Source organism: Aotus nancymaae, unplaced genomic scaffold (assembly GCF_030222135.1).
Source record: "Aotus nancymaae isolate 86718 unplaced genomic scaffold, 86718_ANA_hifiasm-v0.15.2.pri h1tg000051l, whole genome shotgun sequence".
Lineage (NCBI taxonomy): Eukaryota > Metazoa > Chordata > Mammalia > Primates > Aotidae > Aotus > Aotus nancymaae.
The window spans coordinates 3,592,432-3,607,737 of NW_026988465.1; the positions used below are offsets into that span (position 1 = coordinate 3,592,432).

At 42.4% G+C, this 15,306-nt stretch overlaps 1 protein-coding gene across 2 annotated transcripts in view; it reads right to left on the reverse strand.

The window, feature by feature from the left end:
* The window catches only part of F13A1 (coagulation factor XIII A chain), a 168,215-nt gene that overhangs the window by 38,784 nt on the left and 114,125 nt on the right, over positions 1–15,306 (reverse strand). For both annotated transcript variants that reach the window (XM_064362957.1, XM_064362958.1), the window contains 3 exons: positions 11,468–11,571; positions 10,046–10,134; positions 2,006–2,159 (listed from right to left, as the gene is read on the reverse strand). In XM_064362957.1, the coding sequence (XP_064219027.1) occupies positions 2,006–2,159; positions 10,046–10,134; positions 11,468–11,571 (347 nt within the window). The remainder of the gene's footprint in view (positions 1–2,005; positions 2,160–10,045; positions 10,135–11,467; positions 11,572–15,306) is intronic.

A 15,306-nucleotide genomic window follows, 5' to 3' on the forward strand; every position in this document is an offset into this window, starting at 1 on the left:
TTCCTGAGTTGGCCGTCACTGTCACCTCCATGCTGATAGCTAAGGCAGCTGTGCTCAGCTCCGTGGTTTCCACGACACATCTGTCATGTAGACAGCTCGCTTCCTGCTGCCGCTCGCTGCCTGTCGGTACACCTTTTGTTCACTACTCTGTCTGGTCAGGACTTCTTCCAGATAGGAGAGTTCACACCACAATCCCTGCCTTGCTGCCTTTTCTTGGGGATCTCTTTCCCCAGCTTCATCTGCCAATTCTTGTGTGTCCTTTGGGCTTAGTGAGCCCATCACTAACTTCCTCCATAAGGCCTTCCCCAACTGCCGATTCTCAGCTGGGAGCCCTTCTCTGTGTTTGGCAGCACCTGTCCACCCTGTGCTAGAGCAATTCTCACCCAGCACAGCAAGGGCTGCCTTCTGCTTCTCTCCCCAGCTGCATGTGAAGGCAGGGCTGTGCATGTGTCCAGCTCTACACAGCACTGGAAGATGGTAGGTGGTAAGAGCCAGCTGTTGTGTGGACGAATGTATGGATGAGTGAATGTTGCTTTTCTATGAACTTTCTTTTTTGTTTTTTGCTTATAACTCTATAGTAAGAGGGCATTGCTTGTTTGTTTTGTTTTATTTGCACTTACATTGTTTTAAATTTTCCTTTAAGCAAAAAGGCAAATGACAAAAAAGAAATACCACCTTTGTATCTGTGTTGTGCAATGGATGATAATAAACAGAAGAGGAAAATGAAGCATTTCAAAAATACAGTGAAAATTCACTAGTTCAGATAACAAAAATTCTCACTTTCTGAGACTATGCACAAGTGTTCTCAATTCAGCAAGCTTCTTCTTTATAGTGCAAATTACTTTTGTAAATAAGAGCAGGGAGACTGTCTAAAATATTTAAAACAAATTCTGCACTCCTTAGCACTTCATGGATTCCAATGAATATTTAGGCATATGCTAATTACTTGTCATTTTTATCCATTCACTAAAATAAATACTCCTAAGAACCTCTGGCAGTGAATCATTTGCAAACAATTCCATGTTGCCCATCAAGGCACCCGAGGTCCTCCACCTCCTGGCCACTGCTGGCCTCGGGCAGCTTTGTCTCCAGTCACCGGGCATTCTGAGCCTGCAGGACTCTAAACATACCTGGCTGCTTCACACTTCGGAACTTTGGTCGTGTTCCCACTGCCTGGAAACTTCCGCCCAGCTTTCTTTATCTGAGCTCCATGACTTCTCAAGTCTTTCTTTTTCTGAATCGGTTGGACTAAATGTCCCTATTTTTTTGTTTCCAAAAACCCCTTGCATGATAACCCTTTCACTCGGACCAGGACAGGAACTGGGTCCTGCTCACTGCTGGGATCCCCAGCACCAAACCAGTTGCAGGCATAGAGTGGACACTCAGCACTGATTGAGATAGAATTAAGCTCAGCAGTGCCATTTGAAGCATTCTACACAATAAAAGTTAACAAAACTCCACCATGACATTATTTTATGAATGAAACTGGCCTTTGACCTAATTGTCCTGAGTTACAGAGATTGTATTGTCCTATTAATATTGTATCATCTACTTTACAGTTTTCTATGATAGTGTAACAGAACAACGTATGTGAAAATAATCGGTAAAGTACTAAACAAATATGAAGTGGTTATTTTATTTAAATTTCTATTATTTAACTAAAATTACATTCGTTGTACAGTGTTTTTTAAATAGGACTATTTAAAATTAAGGTTCTTGTAAGCAAGAACATATTCTATATTCTGTTAAAATAGATATGACTTTAAACCAAATCATTTCACAAGCCACATGGATGAGAATTCTGCCCAAAGCAAGCTAGCAAAGAAAGCCACAAGGAAAAACTGCATATGTTATGTGTCTTTCACGCATGAGAGTTTATACTTCTGCTGTTGCTACCAAATGCTGCAGATGCCAGCGCATTCTCTGGAACTCATCTCTGAGTGACAATGAATAAGTACTAAATGGACTTGGGCAAATAAATCTTCATTCAGTGATAGTAAATTACCTTCTTGGAATTTGTAACTATCAGTGATATCCTTCATGCCATCTCCTCCAATTTGTTTTGTCACAATTAATTTCCCAATGTGGGTGGGATCCACGGCTTCCACCACATGAGTGCCATCTTTCTTAGCTGTAATGTAAATGAGGTCGCTGTTGACCTGGAAACAGGAGAGGAGAGCATTAGCCATGACCACTGTCTGTTGTTGCTAAAGTCTTTAACCGTCCATAGCACAGTCATCTAGAGATCTCTGGAGCTGACATGCCCTCTTCTTAGACAACATTGGGTTCGTATCATAGGGACAAGTGGGTTTTGAAAATATTCTAAAGGGGAATATCTAGTTTATTTAATAGTACTTTAAATAAAGGTTATTTGAGGCCGGGCACAGTGGCTCATGCCTATAATCCCAGCACTTTGGGAGGCCGAGGCAGGTGGATCATGAGGTCAAGAGATCAAGACCATCCTGGTCAACATGGTGAAACCCCGTCTCTACTAAAAACTACAAAAATTAGCTGGGCATGGTGGCATGTGCCTGTAGTCCCAGCTATTTGGGAGGCTGAGGCAGGAGAATTGCCTGAACCCAGGAGGCGGAGGTTGTGGTGAGCCGAGATCGCGCCATCGCACCCCAGCCTGGGTAACAAGAGCAAAACTCCGTCTCAAAAAAAAAAAAAAAAAGGTTATTTGAGGCTGAGACAATAAGTTGTCTAAGCAGCAACATTTTTTTCTCTCTGCTGTCTTCCTGATAAATCCTACCTCTCATGGGAGAGAAGACAACACCATGCCACCGTGCCCATTGCTTGCTTCCCCGGACATTTTTGGGCTAACAGTGGCTGTATGACCTACTGCCAGGAGGAAGAGGAAGTCTGTGAGGTGGCTTCTGGGAAACACTTTTCCCCTTTGAAAAAGGAGAGAGGTACATGGATGAGTTTTGTCCTTCCCTTTCAGCTTTCAGGTGTTTTCTGGTGAAGCGAAGGGATGCTTGAAGCTGCTGTGGTTATCACGAGACAGTGAACCAAAACACTGCCGACAATGAGAAGGTGGCAGAGTAGAAAGCTGAGAGGTGTTTGGAGATTGGGGGACTTAATGACGCTAAACCACCCTCAGGACCACCTACTTCAGGATTTCTTATATGAGAAAAATGAGTCCCTATCTGTTTCAGCCACATTAGTTCTGCTACTTGAAGCCAAAAGTATTTAAATTGAACAATAATATTAGATGATCTAGGAGGAATTCAGGCTATTTTCTAGTGGTTCAGCAACGAGAACGTGCTATTTGTGGGACTTGGAAGTAGTGTCATGGGGCCATGCTGGCTGCCCCCAAGCTCTCCCAAGAGTCTACTTTAGCATTCTACTTTCTAGAGACAATGACTAATGTGTGCCTGCAAGCTGACTGTACCAGAGTCCTTTATTACATATTTTACAATCCACTTTCTTGAGGGTTCCGTTTATTAGCATGGAAGCAGGTAGGAAGCATGAATTGTGCTGCTAATAGTCATTGATGTATTTACTGAATGTTTCCCAAGCTCCTCAGTGACCTAGTGTTTAAATAGGGTGATAAGAGCTCCTTCTTCATGGGATGATTGATAGAATTAACAGAAACAAATGCATGTATATTACTTATCACAGTATCTGGCATAGAGTAAATGTTCAATAAATGTTATCAAAAATAATATATTATTTAATAGTATTGCCAGATATTGTTCCAAGATTCAGAATCCTAATGATGAGCAAAATAGATTTGGTCACTTCCATTATAGAGTTTATGCTCTAGTAAGCATGATTCTGTGCATCAGAATCACCTGGTAGACTTTTTAAAAAATAGATGCCTGATTAAGGAGGTGGGACCTAAATCACATGGGACCCTAAATCCATTATATTTTACAAAAGGTCTCAGATAATTCTGTTGGACATTCAGGCTTGAGAAGCCCTGTGATACAGTACAGTAAGTACCTTGAAAGAGTAAGTACAAGATACTTTGGGAGCACGTGGCTCATTGGGGTCAGGATTTGGCTAGAAAGCAACAGCCAATGTGAAACCTAGATGGCATTTGAGAGGAATGCTGGATTCACTGCAAGAAACCTGGGTTCTGATAGTGGGTATGTCCCTGTAGAAAGGGCATGTTAATCTCTATGAACTTCAGTTCCTGATTCTATAATATAAAAATGATTAAACTTGTTCTGCCAATTTTATGGGAGCATTTTAGGTTGGAGTGAGATAAGATCTATGTGAACATGACTTGTAAATTTCAAATTTGGGTAAAAATATAATAGACATCATTAGGTAATTAATGGGGAAATTTGAAGATGTATCTCTAAATTTTGAGGTTGAGATTAAAGAGAGCAATTTTACTTTCTCACAAAATGTTCTGAGTGCACATGAAGTCAGATTTCTACTAAGGAGGAGACAGCCAACATTTATGGCATACCCTCAATGTTTCAGAGACATCGTATAAAGAATTTAGTTTGAACCTCACAACAACAAGCCTGGGAAGTATGTACTGTAACCGTATTATATATGAGGGCACCAAGACTTAGAATGGGGAAGCAAAGTGTTTGATTTCTTGGTTGGGAGCTGGTGGAGAAGAAACGCAAGCCCTAGGCCAGCCCATAGCCCGGCCCTTGGCCTTCACAGCACACTGACTCTCCCACACCACCCTGCAGGAGCATGAGCACCAGCTTGAGTGGTGAGATGGTTCTATGCTTGTGGCTTAGCTTTCTTAGGGTGATATATGGTGGTCCTCCTCCTCAGCAGAGTAACCAGAACTCAGCGGTGCTAGCTACATGTTGTAAGAGGCTGAAATGTAAAGTCAGGAATCAGGACAGGAGAGGACACAGCAGATACCTGTGGAATATTTGTCATTTTAGAAACTTTAAATGAACTGCCTGAGAATTCTGGCATTCCCTCTGGAGGAAGCTATGCCAGCACAGTGACCTCTCCACTTTCAAATTGTAGCAACAATAATGAAAACTATCTTCTTAATAACAATCCTTACAACAGCTTATGGTTTTCCAGGGAGATAAGCTAAATATTAAAGTGGCTAAATCCTGGGCTCCTTTTGAAAATGGCTTAAGAAATTTATGTAGGCTAAATCTCAGGACAGATCAATAGCATTGTCCTTTGTGGAGAGAGGAGATGAGAAACACCTGTGTGGGATGGATTTTGTACATGTGTGTTGGGGTGGAGTGTGGAGGGAAACTATTCTTTCCAAGTGACATTAGCAAGCTTTCACTTTGGTTTCAGCCTGTAGTGTAATGGTTCTCTATTCTGGCTGCACTAGAGAATCATCTAGGGGCTTAAGAAATCATCAAATGATTGGCTCCACCCAAAATCAATCGACTCTGTACGGTAGAACAGTAGCTAAGTTCAGAGTGTATGGCAAGGAATATTGGACTTAGGCTATGTGGCTTTGGATGAGTTACTGAATCTCTCTGAGTCTACCTTCCTTGCAGGGCTGGTGGATTGGCAGCACTTGTGAAAAGCCTACATTTAAGGCTAATTTCTCTTTCTTCTTTTGAATGTAATGTAATGTTAGTGATCACCTATTCCTATCCCTACACTTGAAGGGGCTATTGTCACACCAAACCTGGGCATTGGTGCATGAAATTGGGTATTCTCTTATTCTTTTCACAACACCACACTCTCGCCTCTCTAGTACAGGCACTTCCTATGTAGTAGCCTCTACCATCGGTCAGGGCCATAGGTTCTCAGCAAAGGTAGGATGGGCAGCAGGCTTGGGGTCTGCTCTCAGCAAATGTCTGCTTGGGCCCATAGAGTGTGCATATTTGTCCACAGGTGGCAGAAGATATGCTCTTCACCACTGAGGATAGAGGTGTGCTCTTGCTTTCAGGACCCTGGACAGAGTTTGCTTTGGCTTGTTCATTTGTTCCCAAGTAGAGATAACCTCATCTGCATCCTCTGCAGAGAAAAGGCTGCTTCTCAGAGGGCATATGGAGGCAGTGAATGCTCTCTTGGGCCAGAAGGCCTTCCTGGTGCCAGACTCTGGACCCTGCTCTCAGCAATGAGAATACAATAGCCCCTACCTTCATGGAGTTCGCATTCTAGAAGGGAGAAAAGGAATACCCACTAAGGTAGGAGGATGAAACAACAGGGCAGATGGTAGTATTTTAGGTGGAGGGAGGTCGGGTGAGTGAAGGCCTCTTTGAAGAGGTGACCAGAGCAGAGACTTGAGGGCAGAGAGGGAACAAAGCATGCAAAGTGTTCTTCCTCCATAAAGTGAAAGATAGTGAGGGGAGTTTTCCTAGCAAAAAAACAGTATGTCTAAAAGCGCTGAAACAAGAGCACGTGTGGATGCTTTCAGAAGAGCAAAAATCTCAGTATGGTTGGAGGGAAATAAGCGAGGGATGAAGTGGATGGGAAGCCATGGAATCTTGTAAGAATTTATGTTCAATTTTATTATAAGGGTGGTGGAACTCCACCAGAAGGTTTGGGGCAGGAGTGTGATGTTTTTATTGACATTTAAAGAATAATTCTGGTGATTCATAGAGAATAGACAGAAAGGGAGTAAAAGCAAGATCTGGGAGATGAGTTAGGAGATGACTTCATGGATCTCAGTGCTGTTCAGAGCTCAGAGGGTAACGACAGGGATTGTAGAAATGGCTGGATTTATGATAATTTTTGGAAGGCATTTTTGGCAAGATGCATAAGGTAGGTTAAGAAGAAAAGCTAAAAGAATCCCAAAGTTTTATAGGCTATTTGAATAAGTGACTGGATTTTTTACAGTCAAGTTAAAGATGACACAAATGGGCTGTGTCTGATAAGATAATAGCAAAATAAACACGTTTGAATTGAGAATGAATAATGTATTAGAAAACATCTGTACATGTTGTATACAGAGAACTTCTGGCCCACAGCTGAGGAAGGCTTAGCTTCTGGAGCAATGAGGTGGTTGCTGGAATCCCAGGGAGCCAGTTATTGCTGCTGTGAAAATCATCTCAATGCCAGGGAGGTGCCAGCAGGCAGGATTATGTGCATGTGTGGGTGCATATGGGTGCATGCATGCATGTGTGTGTGCGTACAGGTATGTGTGTATGTGTGTGAGTTTGGGGTGGAGCGGTATGATGAGGGCAGCAGAGTTAATGAGAAGTTAATGAGAACCAGGGACAGAAGAGACTTATCTTCGCCAAGAAGGAGACAGTTCTTCTCTAAGAACCTCTGAGGGCTTAGTGAACATGGGATCTTGGAATACGACTCCAGACACTTAGAGCAGCTCTACTCTCCTCTCACCTCTTTGGAAGCCCTAGGCCACCATGGGTTGGGGAGATAAAAGGCAGATGGGCCTTCAGAACTACAGGAACCCACTGCAGCAGTGAGGGCCTGGGAAGGGAGGGGTAAGAGAAATAAGCTTCAAGCCCTGGCAGAAATCCAGAAATATGGAGGGTGAACTTCCAAAGGGGAGGAGGAGACAAAAAATGAACAGAAGGTAAGACATTTTCCAGGCATACCCCTCTTCTTTTTAGGCTCTGTTTTCACTCACAGAGACTAAGGCCCTAGGAAAACTAAAAAATAGTCAATGAACATGATGCTTAATTGAGCCCGGAAATGAGTAAGGAATGACCAAGAAAGTCAGCATGCTTGGAGGCAAGAGAAGGCGAGCTGACGCAGCAAGGAGGAGAGAGAGCAGAGAGAGCCGCAGACTCCAACCTGAGTCACGTCGACTCGTACGACAGTCTCCACGGGGTCCCACTGCAGGCACCCTTGAGAAAAGATTCCTCATACACTTTTCATCAGCTCAAACATCTCTTAAAAATGGCTCAGCCCTGGAGTGCAGCCCTTGCCAAAGCAACAAATTGTACCCTCTGTCAGACACGCCTCTGCAGTGGGTGAGAAAGGAGTAATTATAATCTGCAAATCCTGATGACATTCATAACACCCCGATCTATATTTAATAATAGCAAAAAGCGTTTGCATTTACAGCTATTAGGCAGCTCACTTGTGGGGGGAGGTCCTTCTCTCCTTCTTCGCAGCAATAAAGCATAATAAAAAGATGAAAACAAGGCTTTGTGGGTTTAAAAATGATCTCCTTGTAAGAGGTTCTCGTAGCATCATAAACTATCAAATGGCAGCTGGGGAGGTTTGTGGAAATCTTCAAATCCCAAAGTGAAATTGAGGGGATAAAATTCCAAGTCCAGTAAGCTCAGCCTCCCAAGGCTTCTATAAGCCACTATGGCAGGTACAATGAGAGGAACACTGGTCCTTTTGTGTGTTTCAAATTCCTGATCTTGATGTCCGAATTTTGATGCTTATTTTGCCTTCTAAATATTAATATTTCTCAGTCCTGCCTCCTCTTTTCCTCGTTATGGACATTTGTCTAGCTCATGCCCTTTCCATCTCTGGCTTGGAGGGATGATCAGCCCTCTAGATGTTCCCCACAACTTCGTGACAACCCTTCCAATCCATGTTCCACAAGGCTGCCAGCACCCCACCCAAGTCCCCACCCAGTATCCTTCACATACAGGAGGGACAAGGAGCGAGTTTCTTACGGTGTGAGGTACCCCACACTGAGTTCCTTCAGCCTCCACCTTCCAACACCCTGACGAATCCTTGGTGTTCTAGCGAATCTGCACAGCTCTTTCCGCTGTCCCCACACAGCATTCAGATGCTCAGCTCATCCCCCTGTGTAGCACTCCTCCCTTCCTGTAGCTTGTTTCTAACCCTTTGCCTAATCATCCCTCCTTCCCATGTGGTCCCACAGTTCTCTGCTCCTGCTGCCTGGGGATACTTCCACAGGCATCCTCACTGTCTGTTTCCAGGTCACCCTTCCTTCCTAGACAGTGTCTTGTGGTCTTTGCCATTCTGCTTCAGTTCTTGGCCTCTACTTCTCAACTCACGAATCCGTATGAATGCAGATCTGTGTTCTCTAAACCACCCACCTAACAACTAATTCCATAGCATCACTAGTATTGCTGTCACTTCATGTTTGGTGTGTTCATGCCGTCACACCAAATATGTGTGTATTAGAAATGTTTCTTAAAGACTTGAACCTCAGAATTCCCCCCAGTACAGTGCCTGGTGTACATTAACAATAACTATTTATTCCTCCTGAAGTATAGAGTGCAGTGGTTACCCGTACGCATTCAGTTATCTGCCTGGCTTCAAGTCTTAGCACTGCTATTTATTAGCTAGATGATTGTGAGAGTCACTTAACCACTGTTTGCCTCAATTTTCTTTTCTGTAAAATGGGGACAATTATATTATCAGTTTTAGAGGGTTGCTAAGGCAAAGTGAGCAAGATTATTTCAGTGTGTTTATTGGTGCAAAAATACCCTGGGGAAGTCCTGCCTCTCTGTCTTTCAAGTCTTCCGAGGCTGGCAGCCCAGCCTTCTCCTTTACCCGACATCTTTTACATTTAATTTGATCTTCAGAGCTCTCCTTAAGTATCCTTTAATAACCTCTTCTGCTTCCATCCCCTGCCTAGTTCCTCTGAAATTGCAGAGCCTTTGCCCAGGCATTCTCATCAACCCTGTAGGTGGGCTGCATTCCTCCCTTAGAGCAGCCTCCAGGCTCCTCTTCCTCCTTTGGCAACTCAACCTCCCTTCCTGGCCACAGGCAATGGTGTGGGATGGCAGGACATAGATTTCCAAGCCCAGGATAAGACCATGATTCAGTGTGCATATATGGATTTTGTCCTACATGGATTGCTGGGCTAGTCCCAGAGGGAAGTAGCATGTCCTCAAATTGCAATTCATGACCCGTCTCTACCAATGGTTAGTTGAGTGATCCATTAGTCACATAATTTCTCTGGAATAGTTGATACCTACTTCGTGGGTGTCTAGAACTAAGCTAATGTTAGTAAAGCATTTACTTTTGGGGGTAGGGAATCCCAAAACATCAAGGAAAGAAAAATGTTAAACAGGAACTGCATTTAGCATTAAGAGCCTGGAAGCTGGAATGATGCCTAGTTACCTTTGTCGACATGAAGCATACACTATGTACCTGGAAAACTTAGAAGTAATAACTTTTAGCTTATTATTTCACGTGTTAAGAGGTTGGGGAGGAAAACAGCACTTTCCTCCAGCTTTCCGCTTACCTCTGCAAAAACAAAGGGTGCATCAAATTGGAAGCAGACGTGGCCGTGCTTGATAGCTTGAACCGAGGCGGGGCCACACCGAAACATGCCTGCATCACACAGAGGAAGGGCGGCGTGAGTTTGTCATCGCCAATTCTGTCCAGATACTGCAAGATTCATGGCACTGAGGGTGACTCTATAGAGACCAGTGTTCCCAACTTCTTCGCTGACTTAGTCCAAATGCTTTCCAAGGCTCAAGAGGATTTCGTTGGCCTCCTCAAGCCAAAAATTGAAGCCATGGAAATAAATACAAGGCAACACTATTTCTGCATCTACTCTGCCACCTACAGACACATACCCAGATACGTTCCTGCCAAGCGGGTGTCTTACACAAGTATTTATCTCTTGTTCAGGTGGTATCTGAAATGTTGGAAATGTTGACGTGTCCTCTGTGGTTGTGTTGCTGTTGCTGTTTGTTTTGCGTTTTGTCTTTTGTTTTTGGATATTATGAACATATGTCAAGTTTAATAGGAGAATTTGGACACTACCTATGCATTGGCGATGCCCACCATGCATTTAGGAAGTCAGAAGGCCCATGCTACTCTTCTAAAATATTTCAGATTTTAACCACCTATCCATGGTTAATAAGAGATTAGCTGCCATTAGTCCCCTCTAAAGTGTTCCCATAATATATATACCAGAACACCAGAAAGTGCTAAACTTTCTTCCTTAAAACCTAGGATTATAGTATGATTTTACATTATATGAATATGCACTGAATGTTTATGCATGTGTCTGTGTGTACCCATCAATACATCAACACCTGAGGAAATAAACATAATAACCACAGTCTACTGATTCTTTATATTATCAAATTAAAGAGAGATGGAGGTTTATGATGGGATTTTATAAAAATCTGGAGGAGGTCAGAGCTGCAGCTGTTTAGCATAGTTGGCAAGTTAGAAGACAAATACCCACATACTCAAGCTTTGAAGGAAATCACACGATATAAAAGGAGGCCAGGTTCTGGAAAAACAACAATTTAAAGGATGATCTATAATTATGTTTCGAGTTCTCGATTTTCTCTACTGCCTTATATCTTATCAGTGCATACCATGAAGGGCTGAAGTGTATTTTATAGCCTAGTAAAAATGCTTACAGGTATTTTCTCTCCTGTCTTCAAAACTGCTTAGCAAAGCAAGAATGGATGAATTATGTTGTTTTATATTCTTTTTCTAAAATGTGTAAAATAATCAGGGGAAAGCTGACTATTGAAATGAAATTAAACCTGATTGGAAGGTAGCTAACACTGTGCATGTGCCCAGGCAGTACGCTTCAGATGTTGGCTCCCAACAGGCATGGTTCCCGCACATCAAATGCAAGCAAAAAGCAAAATAAAGATCAGCAATGAAGCAATTTCCCTGAGGGAGGACACGGTTTTACCATCGCTATTTTCCTGGGGGGTGCTGTCCACAGCTTGCCAGCCTCCAAATCCAACGGGAAGGTCAGGCCTTGTCATCCATGCTTCATTCCAGCAATGGTAGTTCCTTAGAAACACAAGCCCAGAGAGGTTAAACTTCCCTCACAACCAGTGCGCTGAGAGATCAAGAAGTGTTGCTAAATCCTGTGCATACGTCATCTACAGATAATTGGAATGGATTAAGCCAAATCTGGGGGTTCCTGGAAATATTCTGGGGCTCTAGACTTGAGTTATCTGGGCAGATTCATTCTTGTTGGTATCTCTGGGGGCACTCACATGGCTTGATATCTCTCTCCCCCTGCTAAGAGCAGCTTCAAGGCCACCCAAAGATGTCTGAATCAATGCATTAAACAATTTTAATCTTAATCTCTGCTGGCTAATGAAACAGAACTTACTATATACCGAAGGGGTAGGGAAGAAAAGTTAACCAACACTGAAATATTTATTTTGAACTTTTTAATGTAATTCCCATTTAGAAAAAGCATTTTCCTTTGTGGCAATTAAGCAATAAATACTTGTGTTTATGGTCTTAGACCATTGCCATAGAAACTATAACAATTATCACTGATTATAATTTTCTATAATTTCCATCTTGTGTCCAACAGGAAGAATAGGCTGTCAGGGTGAATATCTCTTTACCCTTTATTAAAGGTGGGAAACTCAGGAGCCAAGGGCCATGGAAAACTTCTTAGAACTTTGAATATGACCCTGGAAGCAAGAGCACTGAATAAAATGTCATCATGAATTGTATTATTAAGTCCTTGGAAAGACCTGAAATTACATGACAGCACAGAATCAAATGAGAGCACATTAACCCCTCAGCACTATAGAAAATGTTCATATAGTAATAAAGATTTAATAATGCAGTGAGGTAGTTACTGCAGTCTTTGTTTATGGCACTGATGAATTTCAGGTTCAACTACCGTGGGTCCTTTCCCTAGACGCCCTTCAATGTCAGTTGTTTGCCCATGCTTCCATCTTTCTCTGAGTGCAGCCCATTTCTGATTAGCTCAAGAGATACTAATTTCACTATGTACCCACTATGCACCAAGCACCTTGCTAGGTGCCGGAGATTCAAAGATGATTGAAGCATAGATTCTTACCCATAAAGTCCCTCACAATCTAGGAGAAATTACAAACCTGTAAACCAATTATCAAAACTGTCATAGGTTTGCTGTGAGACTTAAATAAGTTAATACATGCATTTCAAACAGGAACTAGCATGTGTTAAGTGCTCAAAAATGGTAATGCTCAGACTTCGAAAAGTAATTAATTTAAATGATCCATGGTAAAATGGAAATTCATTTGGGGTGCCATGGAATCTCAGTGGAGCAAACTGTCAGTGTATTTGGGAAGTGGTATTTGAGCTGAGGCTCAAAAGATAAATGGGAGTTTAGGAGGTCAACAAAAGGAGGAAGAACAAAGTTGCAGTGGCGTGAAATAGCCACCGTGGTGTGTTTTGGGAACTGTCTGCTGTGTGTTGTGGCTGAAGCATAGCACATTTGAATATTCATGTGCATAGGAGGAGAACAGTGGTGGCAGGCAATGCATAGAACCAACAAATACACATAACACTTCCTTAGTGCCAAGTGCTGTTCAAAAATCCTCGTGCATGTTAACACATCTGATGTCCTAGTACCCTATGAGAACAGTCTTTTCTTTGAAGATACACTAAAGGCTTTGGAAATTGGAGCTGCAGAAATTCTGATAATCTATAAAAATCTGGATATAATGATATATGTTCTTCATTGCCAAGGCACAGAAAAGGAGAAAATTCTCTATCTAACTCCAGAGCAAGAAAAGGATAAATCTCATTTCACAGACAAAGAGACAAGACAGGAATGTGAGCTTATTGAGAGCATGCCCCTGTTGGAATGGTTTGCTAACAACTATGAAAAATTTGGAGCTACGTTGGAAATTGTCACAGAAAATCTCAAGAAGGCTCTCAGTTTGTGAAGGGATTTGACGGAATTGGAGGTATCCTGCCTTACGAGTAGATTTCCAGGGAATGGAATACCAAGGAGATGATGAATTTTTTGACCTTGATGACTACTAGGTAATCGACAGGAGTCCGGCAAAACGGGCCTCACCCTCCAGCATCCAACCCAAGGAACATACCCATGGTGGAATGCAAACAGATCCCTTCCTTACAATTGGCACATTTCCTAAACTGAATCCATGAGCATTGGATACTGAAAAGAGAACCGAAACAAAACCAGACCCAACCCTACACTTCTGTTTGTCATGGTGTTGGTGCAGCAGCCTCTGTGGAGTAAAGTGTCCAGGTATTTGAGGTGAGGCTCAAAAGATAAATGGGAGTTTAAGACTAAGTTCCTAATGCCACTTTGGACTAATTTTAAAAAAGAATCCCAGTTTTTACTTTGACTCGATGGTGAAATTGGTTGCTCTTGTGTTTTATGAAAAACAAAATGATGTTTTTCACCTTCATACATAGAAGCAAAAATACTTTAACTGCTGTAAACCTTTAAAAGTTAATAGAAATGAGATCATACTGGTTTGTTTCTTATTTTGATTGGAGAAAAATTAAATTGCTGCATTTCGCAGTGACCCATTTACATGGCATTCTCAGCTTAGACTGCGTAAGAAGAAATACATGTGGTGAAAAGTTGGAATCATTTCTCTCCTTGGTCTCTGTTTAATGTTGAAAGGGTGAGCTGATAGGAGGCAATTTCAACTTCACTCCCTCATGCTACCCACCCTCCGCCCCAGACTGGCAGTTTAAAGGATGCAAATTGCATTGCAAAATCAAGCTGACTCACGAAGCATTTGGGCCGGTATACTGTTTACTTCCATCTGTTTGCAGACACATTTGTACCCAGCGTTTGGGAACCCTTTGTATCGATGTTCTGACAAAGGTCCCTATAACCTTAACCCACTTGAAATCAGTTTGGGATGGATATGATGGGGCTTCTTTGCCCTTGCTGGGATCGGGAGAAATAAACCATGCAATTTAAGTGGAAGTGAAGAAATTTAAAGAGGGTTTTATTTTGCTTGGGTCAATCCTTGTTAAAAGGGAGGTGGACGTGTTTTCCTTGTGTTGGATGGCATGAGATCATGTGAATGTTTTGATTTATTAAAATAAACTGCAAGGTTTTTCACAGGAACAACAGACGTGTATGACTGCATGTAATTATAAACTACTGACTGCCTGGTGGGGTTGGACCATCCGTTTCAAATGTGGGACTTACAAGAACCTCTCACATGAGAAATTAGGGATGGGTTGGAAGAGATGGGACACAGCTTCTGGCACCATGGACTTAAGACCATGATGGATCCAAAAGTTGGCCTGAAACCCTGAAACTTATGCTTCACAGCTGGCCTGTAAGTCAGACTTGAACCCAGCTGACATGCAAGGTCATGGCGTGCCCAAGGTGGTGACAGTGAACAAAGTGTATAGTATGTGCCCAGTGGTAGCAATGGAAGAAAGTATACCAAATGGACTTTGAAGGACCAAAAGTTTTAAAAGTCAGTTGGTATCACCTCCACACTGACTAGGGTAGTGGGGTGCATTTGGTTTTCAAAGTGATTACTTATAACACTTTAGTGCCTGACTGCAGTTCTTTACTGACTTGATTCAGTCACTCGTAGCTTTATTGGTCTGAACCAGCTCCTTGATCCCAGGTTACAGACCTGCCTATTGCTCCAATAATCCTGTTTCACTTGAATGAAGGGAGTATGTCTTAAATGTAAAGTTTCTGGTTCTCACACTGTACTCTGAGGTCCAAATACTGTCTGTCAACATGTAACCTGATGTCTCAACCCCTGGTGAGAAGAGTCGATT